Source organism: Gobio gobio (assembly GCF_949357685.1).
Source record: "Gobio gobio genome assembly, chromosome: 24".
In the NCBI taxonomy this organism is placed as follows: Eukaryota; Metazoa; Chordata; class Actinopteri; order Cypriniformes; family Gobionidae; genus Gobio; species Gobio gobio.
In genome coordinates, this window is record NC_137120.1 from 32,103,232 (window position 1) to 32,122,336 (window position 19,105).

A 19,105-nucleotide genomic window follows, 5' to 3' on the forward strand; every position below is an offset into this window, starting at 1 on the left:
AGCTTATAGGTTCACAAATGTTGTTCAGATAACAAAATATTTTGAGTTTCTGTAGAATAAACTAATATTTTTCTTTGTATCAACTCAAATTTTTAGTTTGAATGAACTCAAAAATTTTAAGGCAACCAGGTTAGGCTACTTACTTTTAGTTAAACCAACTGTGTACTAACTCTCGTGTCATTCCAAACCTTTCTTCTGTGCAATACAAAATATGTTTTTTAAAAATTGTCGTCTAAACTTCTCTTTTGCATAGAATAAATTAGATGGGGACTGGAGATTTAAAAAGGCCACAAAGAACCATAAAAGTAGTCCATATGACAAATCTGAAAAGCCATTGGAAATCCCCACCAGTGAGCTGCGACCACATCATTGAATCACTGAGTTGAACTAGAGATTCAGATCAGTCCAATTGATGAACGAATCATTCAGACCCAACTCAAAAGAATGAATCGTTTACAAAGTAATGATTGATTCAAGCATCACTACTCGTAAATGTGCTTAGTAGAGTTACAGCAAATGTTAAGTACATAAATAATAATAAAAGTCTGTGAATTCTCACATACTGTTATATCTTTACTTATTTTATGACTTTTTTGATCTGTTACACAAATATCTCCTTACACAAAGCTGTTGTAAGGCTTCAAAAGATGTGATATTTAGCAACAAGTTGTATGGACCAATTGTATTTGTTTTTTTATGTGCTTTTTGGGGGGAGGGGTGGGGGTTTCATTCAGGATATTTTTTTTTTAATTAACTTTTAGTTTTCCATACAGGTTTGAAATAACATGAGGTTGAGTAAAGGGCAGTTCACACCAAGAACGACGACTATAAAATTGTAATAATTATTATAGTTCTGTGAGAATGTGGAAGTTCACACCACAACTATAACGATAACGACACAGACGAACAATATCATTGGAATCACTTTTTCCAGCTTATGAATGATAAAAACATTGACAACCAATCAGAATCCATCCTGCTCTAAAGAGTTCAAGCATTTAAAGCAGCAGACGATTTATTGTCCATTGTTGTGGACTATAATATCTTTATAGTTATTATTCGTAGTGTGAACGGGACTTAAATTACAGAAAACTCTGTGAACTATCCCTTTACCACAAGTCCATTTGATTTCTTTCTTAACCAGTTCAGGCTCATTGGAAAACGTTACTGTGGCAACATTTTTGCAAAATGCTAAATACGTTTCGCGACAGTTTCAAAATGAAACGTTAAATAACGTACACCAACACTAAACCCTAAACCTACCCGATCAACGCGGTCTCACACCAACTCATCACATATTGACGGTTGGTCAGTTCCCTTCGGCGTCACTTTTTAATGCACAAGGTACCCCTTTAGCATCATTTTCTGACACGCAGAAAACTCCATTTATTTCAGTTGTTCCCAATGCATCAGACTTTTATACTTTGGAGCAACTAACCCCACTCCTACCCTAACTCTACCCGTTTCTCAACAATATAAAACACGTAACAGGCAAATAAAAGTACAGTCACAGGTATTAATTGCAAAAACTGACCAAAAACAGTATAAAAGTATTAACTCATGTTGCATTCCAAGTCTTTTGAAGTCATACGATATATTTTTGTGAAGAACAGAGTTGATTTCAATGTTTTAATTGCTGAAATGATGATCCAACCCATCGCTCTGTGAACTCTCAATCATATCTCATTCGAATGATACACCCGACTCTTCATCATGACGCGATCGGTCACGAGACACACAAGAGCCAATGGCATTTTACAATCAAAGCTGACGTAATGACGCAATTGGTCACGAGACATACGACAGCCAATGCTGTCAAAGCTGACGTAATGTTTCTTCAGGCCAATTTTTTAAATGTGTTCATGATCTTTGGCCGATGGAGACGCTGATCGCTTTTGGGGATTTTCTTCACACAAATCAATCGTTTGGCCTCGGAACACTTGGAATATTTGTACTTTTTGAATAAATTGTGTCTGCAGTCGTATCTGCCTGTTATATCCTGTTTTTTATAATACACAAATGGGTAGGTTTAGGGATGGGGTTGGGTTGCGTGTTCAAACGTGTCTGAATAGCGTAACTAAAAAAAAAGAAAATAAATGTACCTAAATAAAATTATGCTGGCTGATTAAATTGAGAATCACACTCCATGTCATAATGGCAAAATCATAACCCAATATATAATTTCATCATGACGATAACCATGCCTGTCTGTATATGACGCCAAAGGTTTCTCATTGACATCAATGGAGTTCCCTGCGTGAAAATTTATGCTAAAGGGGTACCCTGTGCGTTAAAAAGTGATGCCGAAGGGAACTGACCAAGCGTCAATTTGTGACGAGTTGGGTTTTAGACCGTGGCGACCTGATAGTGTTAACAAAAGCAAATGTGACACAAATGTAATCGTAACCATGCTATTTTATATTGTGTTTTGAACTCCTGTCTTTGAGCTATTTTATCGTGACTCGTCTTTCATAGGATTCGTACCCAAGTATAATTCTGTACCAGCTGAGCTTGTCTTTGATAAAACGATACAAAGTATTTTGCGTTTTGCAAAAATGTTGCCACAGGTATGTTTTTCCAATGAGAAAACGCTTAATATGTTTCCCTGCTCTAAAATTCCATTGAATTCTGTAGCGTAACTGTAAAGGTGCGTTCACATTTACCGCTCCTTTGCTAAATTTCACGTAAAATCCATACATGAGGGTGAGAGAGTTCCCCATGCTGATTTCGCTCGTGTTCAAGTTGATCATGTGAATTCACCGCGCTGACCAACAGAATTCTGCTTGGTTTGAAAGTGGCTTCATACAACGCTACACTATTAACAATAGACTTTTTCCTCCCTCGATATTTCACTGAAATATCGCTAATGTGACCGCACCTTATTTCAGTATCAAGTATCTGTGTACATTATGAGCTGTATTTTCTGTGGTGGTCAGCGGTCTCGCTTGCAAAGCGGGAGGTTAAACGCAGCCTGCCCTCTCTCCTCAGACTGGCTCCGATTCTCTCCTCCCTCAGGGCGCGTCGTCCAGCCTGGTGGTCAAGTTTGCCGACACGGACAAGGAGCGCACCATCCGTCGCATGCAGCAGATGGTGGGCCAGTTTGGCATCTTCAACCCTGCCATCGCCCTGCCCTTCAGCACCTACAGCACCTACGCACATGCGGTGAGTACCCTTTCCCCCCCTCCGGGGCACTTGGACACCTCCAGGCCAGACACGTTTTGATGATCTCACCGCTGCCCACGTGCCCTCCCAGTCCCTGCATGCCCACATGTCCTCGCTCACGTTCTGAGTGACTCAGAATATTCTATAGGAAAATCTTCACCTGGCTATTTATAGCACGCATCGGTTCCTTCAGTACGTGGGAGGATGAAAAGCCTCAGAGAGGTTGAGTCAGTACCTAATATTCATTCATGGGGGACATCTTGGTTCAATTTTGGGGAAAATACTATAAAACTATTGGGGAGTTGCTATCCTTCTAGTTAGTTCCTCCATATGGAGTAGATAGATATACATATATTCATGTACTGATAAGCATAGACGAATGAATTTTTCTTGTAAATGCCAGGATTAATTGTTGGCATCGACTCGGCCCCCGGGGGCTTATCATGCACACTCATTTTCATATCACAGACGGGGGTGGGGTGGTGGTAGTGGAATACGTGTGTACGGACAATCCCACAGTAACTGCCGGGCCGGTACACTGGGAAAAAAAATGCCTTCATTAGCATTCATGAGATGCGAAGCGTCCGCAGGAAATGCAAATGGTCCGAGAGTGGCGTACGGGAAGGCAGGCAGGGTGGTTGCTGTGGCTCCCACAGGTTGGCAGTGACTTTTATCTCCCGTGTCAGAGATGGTGCAGTGTGCTGCGCGGTGGCAATGACACTGTCTCTATAATTCACTGTTCCAGCCCAAGCCACAACCCACACATGCCGAAACCGTCTGCCTTATATCGCATTCAGCTTGTGGCAAAGTTTGCAACTTATTATGTGGGTCGTCTTTTTTGCTTGTTAACTTTTCTGGTTTTGACTTGTCTATCTTTTGTGGTTTTATTATTTTAAACAAGATACATTTTTAAAGGGGCACTCACTATTTTTTCCCCTCATTTCCAAGTTTTACATGTGAAGAAATTTACTTTTTTAAAATGTTATATGCACATCACCTGAGATTAGTTTAGATAGCAAAAACATCACTGGTCACTTTTCACCACTAGGTGTCAGTATAAGGCATGGGCGATATTGTCAACAAGTCAAGTCACCTTCATTTATATAGCGCTTTTTACAATACAGATTGTTTCAAAGCAGCTTTATGCTGCATTCACACCAAACGCGAATAGAGCGTCAAAATCGCTTCTACCGCATCTAGTTGGACGCTTGAACATTTTGAATCCATTCACGTGTCCACAGTGAATTAGACGCGCGTATAAATTGAGCGTTTGAAGCGAAATAGACGGCGTTCAAGGCGCTCCAGGAGAAATATGTCATAAAACATCACTCTGCCTCTTTTAATTTTCATTAAAAATATATATTAAGCATTAATAGCCACACAAATGTGGTCCAGGCAACTCCTACATTATCTTCACTGCATGTATATTTAAATATCCTTAAAAAATAAAGTTATGAAACTTCTCTTTGCCCTCAGTCAAAACGATTTGGCAGACAACAAATTATAGATTCATGACACCAAAGATCGCCCGTTAGATCCACACAAGACGAACCACTACAGGACATCAGAGCCAAAGGCAAATGTCAGAAGGACTAGCCGAGGAAAGGCTGCTCTCGCCGGGGTTAATGAGCGCTGAGCGCCCGGTGATCGCCTGGATCTCACAACTCCAAAAACGCAACAATTGTTTTTTTTAAATAGGCACTCTCTTTATAAATAAACCTCAGATTTGAGCTTTAAACAACTATATTCTCACCTGAAAAGTCTTAAAACCTCATTTTGTGACACAATAGTAGTATTTTTAAATTATGCAGGGTTTCTCATCACGTCACTTTACCACGTGACAGCAGCGAGCAGGCTCCTGATTGGTTAACGCGGTGCGAATTGACGCCAAAGTTCAAATTTTTCAACTCGGGCATCAGACGTGAATTTGCTTCAAACGCGTGAATGCATAAAAAGCACCTCTCGCGTGTAACGCGTGTATCGTGCAAGACACTAAATTGAACGAACTGGACGCACGAATGAGGCGGAATCGTGTCCATCGCGCCGTGCGAAACGCATCTATCGTGCCGCAGGACCTCCAGACGCGCGTCAACACGGCTTTCCATTGACTTAACATTGAAATCACTCGCTCCTGACACTCTATTTGCATTTGGTGTGAACGCAGCATTGCAGTGATAGGAAATGAATGCAACAAAGATTGTTTTGGCTGTACAGCAGCTCTTGTCCAGCTTAAAGGGTACATAACACACACAGTTTGTTAATCTTGAGTACCTAGAGAGTAGTATTGCATCCTTCATATCTCCAAAGAGTCTTTACTTTTATCACATTTCTAAAAGACGGATATGCTCTACTGATCATTTCCAAAAACAGCCGAGCTCATGCAGGCATGCAGTGGGCGGAGCTAAAGAGTCACGAGGACACACACACCTATGACTCACACACACACACACACAATACATCATGGCAATTTTCCTGGATAACTTTCGATTCACTATACGTTTGTGTTGTTTACATTATATGCACTTACGCGCCGATTGCCAACAAAACACAGACATTTGATGCAGTTTTACTCACCACCTGCGGTTTCGACTCGTGACTGGGAACAAACAAACACACTTGCAGAACTTACTGTTCCGGAAAAACAAACGGCACCCACTGTTCCCTTAATGCTGGGTTATTTGGGAAGCTGAACACGGATATCTTTCCCTCACAACCAAAAACACACTTCTTTACTGACATTGTTAATTTTGTGGTCTAAAAACAAAATGACGAAGACCTATGTAACCCGAGCGAAGCTCGTTGATGGGGGCGCACTTGCTCTCGCTCTGGTTGAAGTGTGTGTGTGCGCTCTCTTCCGGGAGTAGTGTCCATACAAGGGATTCCGCCCTTTATGATGTCATACAGGGCCATACTAAAAAAAAAACCTTACAAAACGTATTCGAATATCTGTGATAAGTCCAACTCGTTTTTTTTTACTTTTAGCCATGTTTTTGAGAATCAAACTCTTTAAAGGGATAGTTCACCCAAAAACGAAAATGTGATGTTTTTCTGCTTACCCCCAGGGCATCCAAGATGTAGGCGTCTTTGTTTCTTCAGTAGGAACACAAATGAAGATTTTTAACTCCAACCGTTGCCGTCTGTCAGTCGTATAATGCATGTGAATGGGGTCCAATTCTATAAGAGTAAAAAAAACATGCACAGACAACTTCAAATTAAACCCTGCGGCTTGTGACGACACATTGATGTCTTAAGACACGAAACGAACGGTATTTATGCTATTATTTCACCTCATATCAGACGAATGTCATCAGTTCTCCAGACCACCATAACTTCCTGCGAATAAGGTCAAAATACCGGCGTGATCATAAAAATATATACGTAGATTCCTCATTCGACCGATCCGCGCAGGCACTAATGAGGCATCTGTGTATAAATCTGTGACCGCTCCGATATTTTGACCTTATTCGCAGGAAGTTATGGAGAACTGATGATATTCGTCTGATAATAGGTGAAATAATAGCATAAATACTGCTCGGTTTCTCACAGAAACCGATCGTTTCGTGTCTTAAGACATCAATGTGTCGTCACGAGCCGAAGGGTTTAATTTGAAGTTGTCTGTGCATGTTTTTTTTACTCTTATAGAATTGGACCCCATTCACATGCATTATACGACTGAAAGACAGCAACGGTTGGAGTTAAAAATCTTCTACTGAAGAAACAAAGACACCTACATCTTGGATGACTTGGGGGGTAAGCAGAGAAATATGAAAATAGCATTAGACCCCACTTTTAAGTAAGTTTTTGATTAATTTCTGTTGTAAAGATCATTAGTGGTCAACTGAAAACAGAAAACTTTTAATGCGTTCTGGCCGTTCATTTACACGACAACAGCGTTTTGGTTGCCTGAAAACGCAAACTTTGTCTTTGTCTAAAAACTTTTGTCGTGTTGATGAGGCCTTCACAGGAAATAGTCTAGTTGACAGTCTCTGCCGACACGTCAGGGCTGCGTTGTGGTCGTGTCTCGGCGCAGGTCCACCATCTGATCTGGATCCAGCTGACTACAGTAAACCTCGGGATAAACAGGAGCCATTCTTCTTATGATGTTACGAGTACACCAGGTGTTATGGGAAAAGAAATTGGAGTGCACCTTTAAAGATACTTAGACTGTGTCCGAAATCGCTCTCGTATCCTTCAATAGGGCACTATTTGAGGGGACAGCCATTTGTTGTGGTGTCCAAAACCATAGTGGACATTATCGAGTGCACTAATTCAATCCCACAATGCACTGCAATAACGAGTATACAACCAGTGTAAACTGAACGGCTAGAAAATACTCATAATGCACTGTTATAGTCGTGTGACGAACGAATTCCCGCTGAAATCTGACCAAAAGATGGCGCCCGCAGCTGAATCATCCATCCATCCATTTTCCAAATATAATATCAGGTGTAAGTTCATTTTTAGGTTTTTTTTTTACGTAGTTGCGGATCTTCGCGGCCGTACCATGGCTGCAGCGGCGCAATGATTCGTTGGTATTCTGTGAAACATGGTGGTAGTATACACCTTCGACTTACTATCACAGCCCTTTACAACACACAGAACCATGGCTAATCACACAGGTAAATCCACAACATAATTTGCAACAAACTTTCAAAAACAACAAACTTTCTCTGCAACTACACGAACTTAGTGCCGGTCACATTGAAAGTTACCTAGCTGGGGGCTACTTTCAGGTGCTGTAATATCATTGCGCCGCTGCAGCCATGGTACTGCCGCGAAGATCCGCGATTACGCAGGAATGAGAAAGTAGTTCCTAGCCATATAGGTGTAGAAAATCGCAACTTTTCATTTTCAGTTGGTCTTAGCACACGATGTAACTGTAGAAGAGTCAAGTTTTAAATAGGAAAAATACTGAAAGTGTCTTTGGTAATTTTTTGAATGAGATGCAAATGGACTGATCAGAATCAATGATGTATGCTAAGCTATGCTAAAAGTGCTACCACCAGATACAAAGATTGGCTGAATGGATTCAAAAACGGTAAAACTCAACTATTTAACTCTAGGGTACTTGTAAAATGAGCCTATTTTCAAAAAAAAGTTGAGTATTCCTTTAAGGTTTATACATAGTTTCCATGACAGAGTTCAAGATAAATCTTTTCATAATACTGGAGCTGCTTGCCAAGTTTCAAATGATTATTAAACAGCAAGCATAAACTATGCAAAAGCAGTAGCCCTTCCGGAGCACATTCGCTCACTCGTTTTTATTCACTCCCTCAAGTGAGCTATATTAGTGGACTAATGTAGGTAATAGTGAATGAGGGTAAGGGGTGATTTTGGACAGGTTTTCTTCTAGGTTTTTATCATTTGTTGTTACTCTGAACAAACGCTAATGCTCAGTATTAAATGCTAGCATGTTATTATTTGATATAAACGATAGCCTACCTCAGATTGTGCAGCTTGTTCAGTTGAGGTTAGCTTGTATGATTTTCACCTGAATAAAGTGAAATATCACTTTTTGTATGGCTATTTCGACTTGGGCAAGTAAGCAAACACACAGAACACCTTAGCAACCACCTAGCAATGAACTAAAAACATTTAAAACGACTGAATTAACAGTGCGTAGCAACCATGCTAGCATTGTAGCAGCAAGTTAGGAGGACGCTAACTACGCTAGCATTTTCCACGTTCTATCGTTCACTCATTTCCTCACCTGAGCAGAACCTGAAAGGGTTTCCGACAGGCATTCGTTGCGCCAAACAGCATAAGCTAACGTTTAGCTTCAGATATGGCAATGGTACATTTAGAAACGTGGAGGACGAGCAAATTAAGAGGCTCCTTCCACAAACACAGCTGTGCAGAGGATTACTGGGTTGAGCTGACAGCCAGTAAATTGGATTTTAGTCAGAGCAGAGGAGGGGGCATCTGAGCGCAAATTGGAGGGGTAATAGTGCTGACAACATCGTGGCAAAAGACAGATGCGTTTTTTTATTTTATTTAAAAAAGGTACATCTAACTTCTAAATCTGACAAACAGCTTATCATTCAGTATTACATGAAGATGTTGAAAATATCAGATGCGGCCCCGTCCTCGTCTCTGGAGTGGAATGGGTGGGTTTGACATAAACACGCGATGAAAGCGAGAAACATTAATTTTCTTTCAGACACTCTTGTCAATACAAGCCGAACATCTTTTATCTGTCTTTTTTCTCCCGCTGCCTCGTGTTTGATCTTTTTCCTTTTTCTAAGCGGAGCCATCTTCATTTTCAGCTTTTTTTCTCTTCTCTTTTTTTTTGGAAGATGAATAAAAGCGCGGCTGTTGATGGAAAGCCAGAAAGATCTCTTTTACTTGACGCCAATCAACAGAGACGGTGCATTAGATTAATATGACGCACAAATTGCTTGAAAGCACTTCAGAATGTTCTGAAGCCAACATTAATGAGGGAAATGTTTGTCTGGGTAGTTTTGGGAGGAGGGTGCTGAGGAGGGGGGCACACGGTTTGCTATTGACCTACATTGCCCCCTGTTGTTGGGAAATATAACAGACATTCGAAGAGCGTTAAAAGTGTTTGTTTCTTTTTTTATGCATCTGTTTCAAACAGCATTACAGTTTTAATGTCTAATGTTTTAATGAGTTGTTTGGAAGCAGTAGTTCTTATGGACCTTCTAGAAATCAGCAAAATGATTGTTGTATTATATAATAATATCGGATCTCACCCTTCGTTCCTCAGTTGTATGCCTTACTTGAAATGTCTTTTTAGGTGTAAATTTTAACCACCTTCTACAACAGAAAATATATAAATGAAAGTGCACTCAGGCCCTAAACATATCGTACACATGTATGTAAGTGTGAATGCTTTTAGATATGCTTTTAGAATTTAATTGAATTTATAACGCAATACAAATGCATGTTGCATTCTCAGCATTGCCACAAGGGGCGCTATAGTGGACATTAGTGTAAACTGACTACGTCCCATTATCATAATTTATCTTGTTTTAAAGATGATCGTGATACATTTGTTTTCAAGAATTTTTAATGGATGGAAAGTTTGATTTTGAGTTCAAAAGTTTGATTTTGTATTGACTTTTGATCAATTGTACCCAATCTTGCATATACCCCAGACGTTCGAATGGTAGTGTGCCATGCTTTATAGAAAAATATTAAGCTGCAAAAACTGTTTGCAACATTGATAATAATAAGAAATGTTTCTTTAGCACCAAATCCACTGAAGGATCATGTGACACTGAAGACTGAAGTAATGATGCTGAACATTCACAGGAATAAATTACATTTTAAAATAGAAAAACGTTGTTTTAAATATATTATTTAAACATATTTTTTTTAATTTATATGTATAATTTTACAGTTTTTACTGAACTTTTGATAAAATAAATGCAGCTTTGGTGAGCATAAAAGACTTCTTTTTTAGAAACATTAAAACATCGTAATGATTCCAAACTTTTGACTGGTAGTGTGAATTATATTGAATTATATACAGTACCAGTCAAAAGTTTGGAAACATTACTTTTTTTTAATGTTTTTTGAAAGAAGTCTCATATTCTCAACAAGGCTGCTTTTATTTGGTCAAAAATACAGTAAAAGCAGTAATACTGTGAAATATTATTACAATTTAAATGAACTGGTTTATATATTTTAAAATGGAACTTATTCCTGTAATGAAAAGCTGAATTTTCATAAGCCATTACTTCCATCTTCAGTGTCACATGATCTTTCAGAAATCATTCTGATATGATGATTTGGTGCTAAAGAAACATTTCTTATTATTATTAATGTTAAACACAGTTGTGCTGCTAAATATTTTTGTGGAAACTGGGATTTTTTTCAGGATTCTTCGATGAATAGAAAGTTAACATAAATATAACTTTTTTGTAATATTTATTAATATCATAAATGTCCTTACTGTCTTTTATTGATCAATTTAATATGTCTTTGCTAAATAAAAGTCTCTTCTTTTTTTTTCTTGCCTACACCTAACTTAATAACAATAATAATAAGATCATAACAAGAATAATTAGAATAACAAGATCATGTGACACTGAAGACTGAAGTAATGGCTGATGAAAATTCAGCTTTGCCATCACAGTAATAATTTACATTTAAAAAATATATTACAGCAGAAACCAGTTAATTTAAATTGCAATAATATTTCATAGTATCACAGTTTTTACTGTATTTTTGATCAAATAATTGCAGCCATGGTGTGAATAAGAGACTAAAAAACCTTAATGTTCCAAACTTTTGACTGGTAGTGTATATTCTCTTTAAATGTGCATTATTTTATTTTATTCTTAAGAAAGATCAGATATTTCTTTCTGGAAAACAAGACAAAATAAAAATGTTTGCACGCTAATTATTATTATTAGCATTAAAATCTGTGCTTGCGTACTAAAGCAAAACTATGTTTACACGATCTCTGAGTTTAGCCCTGAAGATGTGCCTCAGCAAACAGCAGAAAAATGAGCGAAGCCGTTTCAGGCAATCTTACAGGTCCAGGGACCTTAATAACCGGGGTCCTTGCATTCCGCTCACTCCATTTCTCGTCTCTCTATAAATATCTCTCCAGTCATCCCGCCATTCTCCCTGCGCTGCAGCGGGGCCAGACCGACTGTAAGGGGTCATGTGTGATGCAGGCAGAGGTGGGCAGAGACACAGAGCAGCTCTGGGTAGATAATTGCCAAGTGATAAAGAGGTGATTGCCTGGTGGCACCGAGGGAGACTAATGCCATCGGCAAGCCATAAAAAAACCCACATGCCTGACACTAAACGAACGCCGTGGCCCGGGCAACTTCTTCCCGTGGCCGCTTCTGTTTTTTTCCCCATTTTGAAGGAAGAAAAGGTTACGACCTCAGTGATGAAGACTTCGCTGAAGGCAATTTGGTCCCTTTTGCCTGCGCTTGAATGCTTCCTGTCTATTCAGGATGCTGGGTGATGTTTTGGTTCTGAAATGTTCAGGGATAGTTCACCCAGTTGAATTGGTATAATTGTTTGTAATTGTGTAATTAGTTATAATTATTATTTCACCTTCATGTCGTTCCAAACGTGTGTGCTTAGTTTTTTGTTTTTAACGCAGTTCTTCTTAGTAGCCTGTAGAGACCATGGCTGCCAAGGCTTAAAACTACACAAAAACGCCATCAAATTATTTTTGATAAGTCGTACAACACCTTTATGCTAGTACATTTAAAAAATGAAATTCAATTAATGGAATATTTTCATTGTATACACGAAAACACCATAAAATCACAATACAATTACGTCAGCCAATTATTGTGCTATATTACACGTTTTTGAAAGCCGTAACACCTTTATGTTAGTCTATTTAAAAAAAATGCAATTTTCACCATTCACTTTCATTCAAGAAAGAAGATCATAAAACCTGTGCTATATTACACCTTTATGATGGTAAATTAAAAAAAATTATTTAAACATTGGCAATTTTGGTCACCATTCACTTTACTTGTATGAAATATTTTATACCATAAATACCATAAAATCAGTTCTTGAGCTATATTACAATTTTTCGATAGCCATACAACACCTTTATGTTAGTAAATTGTTTCATTTAATTCAATTTAAACATTGGCAATCTTGGTCACCCTTCCCTTTCATTGTATTAAATATTTTCAATTGTATACATGAAAACACAAAATCACAATAAAAGTAGATCACAGAACTCTTGCGCTATATTATAAGCCTTCAAAATCCTTACGCCAGCTTTATGTTAGTAAATTTAAAACTGAATTTTTTCAGTATTAACATGTATTCACTTTCATTGTATGGAATATTTTCCTCATATACAGAAAAACGCTTGCCTGGGTGCCAGCCGAATTTAGCCCCGCAATCATCCACGTCATCGAAGGCTCTTGGGTTGAATTTGCTCTTATCCTAAATGGAGAACTTGTTCGTATATGCATTCACCTTTACTATTTCTCTCAGAAACGATGATCGTGTTGGTAAGTACTCTGTGTATCCTTAAATTATTTTATTACTGGCAAAGATCGTTTACACTCATCTTTTTCTTGTAACGTTACTTAATCCAGCGTGCGTGCAGACAGGGTTTCCAAGTGTTTTTGCAATGTCGCGCACAATTGCTACTCAAAACTATAGCCCAAAACAATAACTTTCCGGGGGGTTCTCCGGAAAAAAATGGCGTTTGGTTGGCAAAATATGTTATTTTGGCAAGGTTGCCTGCTAAAATTCGCATTCCTGGGTTTATATAATCACATAATTGGGGTCGCTTCAACCCGCGGACATGGAGAAAAACACGGACTTGGCAACACAGTGCAGTTGAGTTCTGTTGACATTTGACAACTAACGTTATGCGTTGCTCTGATTGGTTGTGGGTCTATCCAATTGAGGTCTTTCCTGGCTCGGTTGAAACACGCCCCATAATCAAAGCTCAATGGAGCGGTACCAGACTCATATTCTGACTAGAATTGAGTATGGCCACGCCAGGCTAGAAAAAAGCCATAAAACCACAATAAAAGGTCATACTAGTCTTGCGCTATATTACAAGCCTTCGAAAGTTGTACAACACCTTTATGATGATAATTGTTTTAATTTTATTTAAACATTGGTAATTTTGGTCACCATTCACTTTCATTGTATGGGATATTTTCATCGCATACATGAAAACACCATAAAATCACAATAAAAGCAGGTCAATTCTTCAGCTACATTTCAACTCTTCGAAATTCGTACAACACCTTTATGTTGGTAAATTTAAAAACTGAAATTAAATTTAAACAATCTTGGTCACCGTTCACTTTCATTGTATGGAATATTTTCATCACATACAGAAAAACGCCATAAAACCACAATAAAAGTAGGTCATACTACTCTTGTGCTATATTACAAGCCTTCAAAAGTTGTACAACACTGTTTATGATGGTAAATGTTTTAATTTTATTTAAACATTGGTAACTTTGGTCACCATTCACTTTTATTGCATGGAATATTTTCATCGCATACATGAAAACACCATAAAATCACAATAAAAGCAGGTCAATTCTTGAGCTATATTACAACTCTTCGAAATTCGTACGACACCTTTATGTTGGTAAATTTAAAAACTGAAATTCAATTTAAACAATCTTGGTCACAATTCACTTTCATTGTATGGAATATTTTCATCACATACAGAAAAACGCCATAAAATCACAATAAAAGTAGATCATACTATACTCTTACACTATATAGCAAGTTTTTGAAAGCCGTACAACATCTTTATGTTAGTACATCTATTAAAATTTTATTCAATTTAAATATTCTTAGTCACCATTCACTTTCTTTGCATATACACAAAAATGGCATAAAATCACCATAAAAATTGGTCATACATTCTTGCGCTAAACATCTTGCGCTAAACATTCAATTTCATTGCATTGAATAGAGCAGCTTGGACATTCTGCTAAACTTCTTTTATATTCTACACAGGAAATGAAGGGTTTAGAATGAATGATGTGTTCATGTTTGGCTGAACTATGCCTTTAAATAAGAATAAAAGAGATGCACAAGAGATGTTTTTTTTAATAGTCTCGTTCGGCCGCCGACAGCCGAAGGGCCTTGTTTTTCTTTTCTTTTTTCCCTCTCCTCTCCTCTCCCCTCCACCTCCTCCAAGAACAAATTGATGTTGCTCACTTCTCCCCAACATAATTACATGCTTGGGCCTCCAATTTTCTGTTTTAATTCCTAAAGAGCAGAACTGAATGCCACATCGTTATCTGAGGCAATCTGGTGGCAGCCATGAAAGGCGACATTATCCGAGCCGTTCATGGAGGGAAATTACAATATGGAAGTCTTCAACTCACCGCACTATGCTCTGCCCAAAGCCTGTCCCTCTGGCTTTTAAAGGGCATTAGCAAACTGTCACCCGGCTGAAGCCAGCCAGCTTAACTCTGACGCCCCATTCAGCAGAAAGGAAGAGGCCGCGAGATGGGCACAAAAGCGTCTGATTACTGTGGCATGGCTATTACATGGCGGAGAGAGACCAGACTGTCTTGAAGGTTGACAAATGCATTAAACAAGTGGTCCGTGACCCATTTTTAACTTCCCAAATTCTTGCAAACTCACCTACATAACAATTTAGCAAAACATGAAAACATGGCGAAATACGTTCTTAAGAATAACAACTAAATATTACTACATACTCATTTTTTTGTCCAGTAAAAATAGAGAAGCTGGAGAAGCAACACTGCATAAGATAAGAGAGTTAGGTTTTATTAATCTAAGAATATACTGTTTTCATATATATTTCATATGCGGTTTAGAATTATTGGCACTCCTTGTAAATATGATCAAAGATGGCTTTAAAAATAAATCTGCATTGTTTATTCCAAAAAAATTTGCAAAAATCTAATCTTTCATTAAAGTAAAAGAATTGAAACTGGAGGGTAAATCACATTATTAAATAAATGCTTCTCTCCAAAACACATTGGCCATAATTATTGGCACCCTTTTATTAAATATTTTTTTGCAACCTCCATTTCCCAAGATAACAGCTCTGAGTTTTCTTCTATAATGCCTGATGAGTCTGGAGAACACCTGACAAGAGATCAGAGACTATTCCTTCATACAGAATCTCTCCAGATCCTTCAGTTCCATGTTGCCGCTTCTTCTCTTCAGTTCACCCCACTCATTTTCTATAGGGTTCAGGTCAGTGGACTGGGATGGACATGGCAGAAGCTCAGTGACACATTTGTGTGTTGATTTTGATGTTTGTTTTGGGTCCTTGTCCTGATGGAAGATCCCACCACGGCCCGTTATAAGATTTCTAGCAGAGGCCGTCAGGTTTAGATTTTTTATCTGTTGGTAGGGGAGAGCGAGGCACAACCTAACACACATGGTTTAACACTTTCCACACATGCCAGGATGACGAAAGTGTATTTACTATTTGCCATATCCATATTATTTAGAGAAAAAATTGCGTCAAAATTAAAACATCTTTGGAAGATATCACTGAACATTTATTTAACCACTGCAAAAGTAAATTTCGCACTTAAGTTCATTTTTCATCTCGTTTTTTTGAGTTTATTAAAAATAAGACAAATCTGATATTATTTTAATCTTATATCTGTTATTTAACAGTTGAGATAGTTCTTTAATATTGATCTAACCAGCAGAAGACACGAGCCGGGTTTAAATCCCAGTTATTATATTCTATACTTTTATGGATTCTATTGAGAAACCATGAGAAAAAGTTCACAAGTTCACACTTACAAATAAGTCGGATAGATTGATTTAGTAAACGTATTTGCTGTGCTGTCCGGAGAGAGGGCTCTGAGCTTGGTAATTGGCCCGAATGCAGAGTACCCCCCCCCACCCCCACCCCCACCCCCAGGTAGGCTATAGGAAGTATCCTAGTAAGTGAGAGGAGACGGGGTGGTGGAGGGATTCTGAAGACTGTAGAGAATCCATAGGTGAGTTTGACTGTGATTATATATGGCTTGCCTTCGTGCTGATTGGGTAGATATGTTGATTACTGATTTTAGACAGCTGGTGACACTTGAGAGTAGCTTATTTGACATTCTCCCGAACTACGTTAATAAAACATCATGTGAATAAAGACTGAGTGTCAATGTTCAGAAATGCTTATTATTATTATTATTTTTAACTATGCTGTATAGCTGCGTTTTGAGGTGTGTTTGTTGTCAAACTCAATTAAAAATGCCATTATTTTTTCTGAAAAAGTTAATAATTGTATTTTATTGACAAAATATTTTAGTTTGTCTTGGATATTTTTATATATTTATTATATCAGATAACATTTTAAGCTGTCATTTGGTCATGTTATAATGAGCCCCTCACATGTTACAATGTACCCCACCTATGGGGCATGTTGTCACATTTCACTTCCATTCTTTCGGGGTAAATCAAGAAAAAAGTATACACTGTATTAATGAAACAAAACCACGTATTTGTACTAGACATGTGTGCAATTCATTTGGGAAAAAATAAATACTCTGAACCACAAGTGGATTTACACAAACTGAGAAAGTCAAAAAGCGTTAGGTTGTGCCCCGCTCTCCCCTATTTGCTAGAATCCAAGATGCCATGTATCGGAACAAGATGTCCAGGACCTCCAGCAAAAAAATAGGCCCGCAACATTAAAGATCCAGCGGTATATTTAACCGTGGGCATGAGGTACTTTTTATCCCTGTTTGCACCAAACCCATCACTGGTGGGTTTGCTGCCAAAAATCTCTTTTTTTTGGTTTCATCTGACCATAGAACCAGGTCCCGTTTGAAATTCCAGTCGTGTCTGACAACTGAATGTGCTGGAGTTTGTTTTTGGATGAGCGAGGAGGATTTTTCTTGAAACCCTCCCAAACAACATGTGGTGTTGTTGGTTTTTGTTGTTTAAGGCTTTCTGACCTCAAGACTCAAGTAATCTCTGCAATTCTCCATCTGTGATCCTTGGAGAGTCTTTAGCCATCCAATCTCTCCTCGCCGTGCATTAGGACGATATAGACACATCTCCTCTTCCAGGCAGACTTGTAACATCTTTAAGTTGATTGGAACTTCTTAATTATTGCCCAGATGGTGGAAATGGGGATTTTTAAATGCTTTAGCTATTTTCCTACAGCCACTTTCTATTTTGTGAAGCTCAACAATCTTTAGCTGCACATCAGAACTATATTCTTTGGTTTTACTCATTGTGATGAATGATGGAATTTGGCCTTTGTGTATATTTATACTCCTAAGTCGTAGCTAGACATTTACATGTTCCTAGTCACCCTGGTGTGCTACAAAATGTAAATATTAATGGGAATATATTTTACTCATAAAAAATTCTAGCGGTGCCAATAAGTATGGCCCCACTTTCAATTCTTTGATCATATTTACCAGACGTGCCAATAATTCTGACCACAACCATATATATATTTAGTAAACTTATTTCCCAAAAACAGTAGGATGTTTTACCTCTGGGATAATAGATGATCCTCAGCAGCTTGTTGATGGAATTATGCAAATGAGAGGAGGAGTTTATAGATAATAGTGCAGTTGAGGCTTATAGATTTGTTTTGTGGGTGGACGCATTTTTCAGGCTCAGTGACAAGGCCAATGAGAGAATATGATTGCTTTTCTACTATCTTGGGATGAAACACCGGCAGAGAGCAAAGCACCATGTGCCTACATGAACAATATCATCCTCGGCATTCAAATGAAGTGTGGCAGCTTGATGATTATTGTATGAAGTAGCATCTTACCTTTGGCCTCTTTTGGGACTAAATGCTGTGATGTACAGGAATGCTGTTATAGTTGTAGTATTCTTCTGCTGGATGGGAATAGTTTGGTGTCTACCATGTATTGTTCTTGCTAATAGACTTTAGTCAGAGTAGACAGCGTATTATATTTAATTTGTTGTGAACGAAAACAGCCTTGCATCAATTGAAAATGCGCCTTGACAATAATTTCCAGCGGATATGACCTATGAAACGGCATTTCGTAACCCATTTTGCTTTTGTAATGTGACGTGTCTCCGAGTGAAAAAGAATATTTGACAAGAACATGAGATATTGTTAGCCTCATTTTCATTTCCAACAAATTAAATGGTGTGTCTATGCCTACGCGGTGGCGTTATTAGAAGAGACACGTTTCTCGTGTGCGACACATGTAAACTAGAATTTATGCAGGAGTTCTGGATCAAAGAATTTCTGCTTGAATGCAACTATGATATATTCAGACTTGATAGCTGTCACGTCATCAAGGAGAATGCGGGGGGAAAGAAGTTTTGCTGTCAAGGCCATGAAGAAAGCATTACCTTAAAGTTTGAAAGGGAAAAAATGAATACAATTCAATTTTTCCTGCTCCGAACTCTCAGGTCCCTTAAGGACTACAATAATATGTGCGTCGATCCCTCTATTAGAATGAGCCAGACCGACAGCTATTGAAATGTTTCAAGGGGGCTTGTGACAGCCCTCTGACTG

General features: G+C 38.3%; 1 protein-coding gene across 9 annotated transcripts in view; it reads left to right on the plus strand.

Annotated features, from left to right (window-relative positions):
* Nucleotides 1–19,105, plus strand: part of celf5a (cugbp, Elav-like family member 5a) — a gene marked incomplete at both ends in the record, with an annotated part of 303,029 nt that overhangs the window by 253,751 nt on the left and 30,173 nt on the right. For 5 of the 9 annotated variants that reach the window (XM_079808313.1, XM_079808314.1, XM_079808312.1 and 2 more), the window contains one exon: nucleotides 3,016–3,162. In XM_079808313.1, coding sequence (XP_079664439.1) covers nucleotides 3,016–3,162 — 147 coding nt within the window. Of the gene's footprint in view, nucleotides 1–2,988; nucleotides 3,163–19,105 lie in introns of all 9 variants that reach the window. The other 4 variants (XM_079808306.1, XM_079808309.1, XM_079808307.1 and 1 more) reach the window with 1 other exon arrangement.